This window comes from Sinocyclocheilus anshuiensis, unplaced genomic scaffold (assembly GCF_001515605.1).
Source record: "Sinocyclocheilus anshuiensis isolate Anshui unplaced genomic scaffold, SAMN03320099.WGS_v1.1 scaffold152, whole genome shotgun sequence".
Classification (NCBI taxonomy): domain Eukaryota; kingdom Metazoa; phylum Chordata; class Actinopteri; order Cypriniformes; family Cyprinidae; genus Sinocyclocheilus; species Sinocyclocheilus anshuiensis.
Window position 1 is genome coordinate 3,224,563 of NW_015555781.1, and position 6,298 is coordinate 3,230,860.

Consider the following 6,298-nt stretch of genomic DNA (forward strand, 5'->3'; position numbering starts at 1 on the left):
CTGTGCTTGACTGTAGGGATGGTGTTCTTGGGGTCATAGTCAGCATTTCTCTCCCTCCAAACACGGCGAGTTGAGTTAATGCCAAAGAGCTCAATTTTGGTCTCGTCTGACCACAGCACTTTCTCCCAAGCCTTCTCTGAATCATTTAGCTGTTCTTTGGCAAACTTTAAACGGGCCTGTACATGTGCTTTCTTGAGCAGTGGGACCTTGCGGGCGCTGCAGGATTTCAGTTCATTGCAGCGTAGTGTTACCAATGTTTTGCTTGGTGACTGTGGTCCCAACTGCCTTAAGATCATTAACAAGCTCCTCTCGTGTAGTTCTGGGCTGATCCCTCACCTTTCTCATGATCATCCTTACCGCATGAGGCGAGATCTTGCACGGAGCTCCAGACCAAGGCCGATTGATGGTTGTTTTGTATTTCTTCCATTTCCGAATAATCGCACCAACAGTTGTCTCCTTCTCACCAAGCTTCTTGCTGATGGTCTTGTAGCCCATTCCAGCCTTGTGCAGATCAACAATCTTGTCTCTGACATCCTTTGACAGCTCTTTGGTCTTGCCCATGGTGGTGGGAGAGGTTGGAATGGAAGATACAGATTGTGTGGACAGGTGTCTTATACACCTAACGAGCTGACATTAGGAGTAACTTCTTAAAGTGACAGGACTAATCCGTGTTCCACATGGGCACATAACCAGTCTGTGGGAGCCAGAATTCTTGCTGGTTGGTAGGGGGTCAAATACTTATTTCACTCACTGAAATGCAAATCAATTTCTAACCTTTATATAATGCATTTTTTCTGGATTTTTTGGTTGATATTCTCCCTACCCATCCATTAAAATTAACCTATCATAAAAATTACAGACCCTTCATTTCTTTGTAAGTGGGCAAACTTACAAAATCAGCATGTAACAGGAGGTGAGCATGTTACAAATATATTTTCAACACCTCGTCTGTTATCCAGTCTTTTTTTGTTTGTTTGTGTTTTGGTTCTATAACAGCGTAATCACAAATTAGTAGAAATTATTGAGAAGTCACAGCAAAAGAGGGTGGTGGCCTACTTACAGAACAATGCTCAAGGCTCAGGTGACATGGATAGTGACCTCACGCTGAACAGCTGGCTGCCCTACTCCCAGCCAAGCCCTTTGCTTCTTATTTTGTTGCGGCCGGACAAGCAAATGCACAGACCGAATGACATTCAAAAGCATCATGGGTAAGAGAAGGGGTCAGAGGTGGAGGGGTGGCCAAGCAGCTGCAGGGAGAGAGCGAGCAGTCTAGAGAAGCTAGGTTATTCATTTTTTTAGTAAATCGGGGAACTCCCTATTTTCCAAATATCCCACAATGCTTTGCCTGTTCACACATTTACCATAGTGGAAAACACTTCTTGGAACGGTTCAAGATTTATGATTGCAGGTTAAGCTTTAAAGTTCAACAAATTCTGGTCGTGTGCATGTAGATTTAGTGACTTTAGCATAGTTATAATGGTAGTATGTTCTACTATCAGTGGCTTCACATTAGTTTATGGCACCAATTAAATGATACATGTATACAATATTGTAAATGCAGAAAAACATCAGCCAACATCCATCTTATCTGAATTCAACGGTTTCTCATTTGTTAAATATCTGATCTCTTTGAAGATCCTAACAAGTTAGTTATGCTTCTCAAAATCATTCGGCCTATTGAATCTCATCAGGACTGCTCATGAGCACTGAATTTATGCAAATATCTTCTTGTGACAGCTCTTCACTGATGAAAGGGATATTTGAACAACAGAGGAAATCAGGAGTGTGGAGCGTTGCAATCTAGCACTCTACAGCAGGAGATGTAGCGAAAGAGACAGAGAACACGGCATTTCTTTACTTTCAGTAAAAATGAAATCAGCATGTTTAATAAAGCTTGGGTACCAAACTGCAATACAATAAAGAACACTTTCCACACAGCCACACACATTTAATGCACAATGGCAAGACATTCCTAAAAAAGTAAAACCATTTAAAAGAGACTCTAACAAGAGCTGATTATATTATATACTGGAAGTGAGGTAGCAAATTCTGATGCAAGCATCTTAAAATGGCTTCTCAGGAAAAATGTCACCATGACCAATGGTCATGGTTAAAAATACAAGACAGACCAAAAATAAAAAAAGCTAAAACCGAGAGGCTGCCTTCTCGATTCTGTGCATAGTGAGGTATGCTTTATTAACCTTGATCAAATGAGTCCTCAGAGGAGCTGACTCCTGCCTCCTGTAGCAATAAAGCAAAGTGCTTATGTTTCCTCTCTTTGGCCGCCTGCTTGGACTTGAGTGATGAAGATGAGGATGAAGAGGCTCTCTTGGACGATGAGCGCTTTTTCTTGGATGGAGTGCTGCATAGGCCGGGGAGCTGTGGACGTGACCCTGTTCTCCCCAACATGGAGCTAGGAGGCCAGCCATCCTTCAGGGAATTGTCCTCTTCTGAATCTGTGTCTGGTACAAATCACAAGAGATTTCACTCAGGATGGCGGTCCAAACGCATGTTGAACTAAAAACTGATTCAAAACAATGATAGTAGACTATTATTATAAATACACTGCCATTTAAAAGTTGGGGGTCAGTTAAGATATTTTTTAACTAATACATAATACTTTTATTAATCATTAATAAAAAATTAATCAAAGGATGCTTAAATTGATCAAAAGTGACAGTAAAGACATTTATAATGTTACAAAATATTTCTATTTCAAGTAAAAGCTGTTCTTTTGAACTTTCTATTAATCAAAGAATCCTGGAAAAATGTATCACAGTTTCCACTAAAATATTAAGAAGCACAGAAGTTTAACATAAGAAATGTTTCTTCATCAGCAAATCAGCATATTAGAACACTTTCTGAAGGATCATGTGACTCTGAAGACTGGATTAATGATGCTGAAAATACAACTTTGCATCACAGGAATAAATTACATTTTAAAATATATTAAAATAGAAACAGTTCTTTTAAATTTAAATAATATTTCCCAATATTACTGCTTTTACTGTATATTTGATTAAAAAAAATAAAGCCTCTGTGAGTATGAGAGACTTCTTTCGAAACATTACTAAAACACTTAATACCAAATTTCTCAATGGTAATGAATAGATTTATCAGTACAGTATTTTTGTTCTTTTTATGGAACCAAAATTCCTAAAAAATTCCTAGATTCATATTACTATGATATAAAATTACTCCTATTGAGTCAATCATAAACAGTAGCATCTAAATGCAGCCCACAGCAATTTATTACAGATATTATCATAAACACATAATGGTTGATAGTTATCAACAAAAACTCCATTACCCAAGACAAAAAAAAAAAAACATTTAGCAGGAAAAAGCCCCTGGGGTTCTTGTAACCCGTTTACATCAGAAACAAAAGCACTGGCAACAACAACTAAAAATTTACAAAAAAAACTGACTTACTGTTAGAGTAGCTGCTGATTTCTGACCTCACTGGAGAATAAGGTGCTCTCCGCTGGCCTTTTCCCTTAAGGCATGGATCTGAAGGCTTCGTATTGGCAGCCATTTTGCTTTTACCTCCTTTGGAAAACTTGTGAAAGATACTGAGATCTTTCGATAGGCTGGATTTTCCCATCTTGACTCTCATGTCTATATCGGTGAGCATGGGGACTCTGCTTCCAAAACTAGCCCTGGACTTCCCTGAGGAACCGTCTCTGAACTTACAAGAGGGCTTGCTGAGTTTACTGAGCTCAGTGAGGGACAAGGCCTTGTCAAGTTTGGATGCCAACTGCTCCTGCTCGCTCACTCGACTCTTCTTCACAGCCATTTTAGGTGCCTGTTAAAAGAGATAAATGCAATTAATGGATTTTATTTGATGCATGTCTGTTCAACAAAAGCAAAAATGTGCAGATGTTTAGGAGCTAGAAAAGCTTTTGTACAACTCCAGTATAATAAAGACCAACCTCATGAGAGAAGCTTGAAGATGCCTCCTGCTCACTCCAGCTCTTTTTTTTCTTCTTCAATCTCAACGCACTCTCTTCCTCCTCCTCCTCATCTCGGTTAGAGGCTCGAAAGCGCTTCCTCAGCACCTCCCCGCTCTCAGAGTCCTCCGAGTAAAGCACGCTTCTGCCCAACCTGCAAAACAACAGAGTGTTCAGCTGGAGGGCAGGCCTTGTGGAGCACAGCAGGGCCTTATCTGTGCCTGAGCTACACACTCACTTCGCACACTTCGAATCCAGCTTGCTTGAGGGTGGAGACAGTGCGCATAGGCCATGTTTCCTTTTTCGGGGACGTCCCGGGCCCCTGCGGGCTAAACTTCTGTTCCTTTCCTGCTGCTGAATCTGTTGTTGTTGCTGCTGATGATGTTGCTGATGTTTCTCTCTGTGAATCACAGGGATCATAAATAGCATATTGTTTGATTGTTAGTGGGATTAAGTGAGGTAAATTTGCATTACTGGTCTTAATGAAGTGGTGTAAAGGGAGGCAATTAATTGGGAGACTCACTCTTTGTCTCTCCATCTCTGCAGTTTGACCAGCTCTCGTTGCTTTTCTTTGTAGCATTGCTGTAGTTCAGCGAGTCGCACACGGTAGTCCACTTCCACGGTGTCCATTCCCTCCAGAGAGGATTTGGAGAACATCTAAGAGAGGAAGCAAGATTACCACCTGTAGTTTGACTTCCATAGCCAGTACCCTCAGCAGCAACAAAAGTATTATTAGCTAAAAGCTTGCTACGAGATACAGTGCGTATAGAAAAGAATCACCCCCCTTTAAAATAATCACATTTTGTTGCTTTGCAGTCTGAAATGAAGATGGACAGTTCATACAAGCCACATTTGTGGAGAATTTGAGATATTGTTGACACATGTACACAATGACCGCTCCTTGTCATAAATTCCTGCAGCTGCTTCAGAGATTCTGTAGGCCTCTTGGTCGCCTCTCTGACCAGTTTGCTCCTGCTCTTTCATCCAGTTTGAAGCGACGTCCTGATCCAGGGAGGGTCTGTGTTGTACCAAATACCTTACACTTCCTAATAATAGACTTCATGTGCTTCTAGGCATTGATAAGGCCTTTGAATTTTTTTGTAGCCATCTCCTGACTTGAGCCTGTCCACAACTTCTGGGAGATCTTTTGACTGTGCCTTGCCACCCATAGTTGATTGTTTGCTTCAGCTGCACTACCAAGGACTGAAATGCTCCAGCAAAACTCTTTTCATGCTGAGCTGATCAAAATGACCACAGCTGATCACAGTTGAAAGTCAAATGGCTTTGTGTGCCACTGAGAAGGTGATTAGCTACACCTGATTGAGTTAACAAGTCATTTTTAGTAGGGGGTGATCCTTTTTTCCAACTCAGTGAATTTTTTTTTTTACTTTATTTTTTTCTGACATGTTGGTGTTATATCTTTCACTTGGATGTTATAAGTTGCACCGAGTAAATCCAGCTGGATAAAACAAAAACTGTGTCCGTCTTCATTTCAGGCTACAAAGCAATAAAGTGTGATTATTTTAAAGGTGATAATTCTTTTCTATACCCACTGTATGTCCGTATGCAAAAGGTCAAACACTGCAAAAAAAATTGTAAACTGCTAAATGTAAAAAATTCAAATTGACATTGAATTTGTAGAAAAATTTAAATGGAAATTTAAACTTCAAACGTCTAACTCTAAACAGTTCAAACGTAAAAAAAAAAAAAATCAAATGCCACTTGATTTTGTAAACACTGCTTAAAAGTTAAAACTTCAAATGTCAGTAGCTATGAACAGTTAAAATTCAAATGCCACTGGAAATTGTAAGTACTGCTTAAATGTTAAAGCATCAAACACCACTATGTCAACACAGTTAAAACAACAACCCTCTACATAGCGAGTAAATCACTCGCATATGCGACTAAATCTTCACTCTGGGCGACTAAATGATGTATAATATTAGCCAATGGCTAATAAATTCTTAGATTTTACTCACCAGTGTGTGAGTTGGAGGCTGAGTATAAGTTTAGCACAGATATATTTTCACTCGCCAAACACTCTGACTGAGCGCTTCAGAGTTTCACTCTCCATCAAGCGATCTGTGCTATTTATCATTTCATCTCAGTGGATGGGCAGCGCACCTGTGTTTGTGTATTTGGCGTAACGTAAACTCTAGTGTGAAGGCGCACGACTCGTTGACGCTTTCTCTCACACGCGCAAAGTGTAGTAGAATTCGTATAATAATAAAAACAATAATATCTTATCAGTATTATTGTTAGTTTTCTTTTTTCCATTTTTTTACAGGAACACTGAATGACCAAAAAAAGCACCAGTCCTAAGTTCATGGTTATATATATATATATAT

The 6,298-nt window shown here is 39.7% G+C and overlaps 1 protein-coding gene across 5 annotated transcripts in view; it reads right to left on the reverse strand.

Annotated features, from left to right (window-relative positions):
• LOC107674629 (trinucleotide repeat-containing gene 18 protein-like) overlaps positions 1–6,298 on the reverse strand; it is a 65,394-nt gene that overhangs the window by 23,211 nt on the left and 35,885 nt on the right. For all 5 annotated transcript variants that reach the window (XM_016468657.1, XM_016468653.1, XM_016468656.1 and 2 more), the window contains 5 exons: positions 4,474–4,607; positions 4,189–4,350; positions 3,933–4,104; positions 3,433–3,805; positions 2,202–2,462 (listed from right to left, as the gene is read on the reverse strand). In XM_016468657.1, coding sequence (XP_016324143.1) covers positions 2,202–2,462; positions 3,433–3,805; positions 3,933–4,104; positions 4,189–4,350; positions 4,474–4,607 — 1,102 coding nt within the window. The remainder of the gene's footprint in view (positions 1–2,201; positions 2,463–3,432; positions 3,806–3,932; positions 4,105–4,188; positions 4,351–4,473; positions 4,608–6,298) is intronic.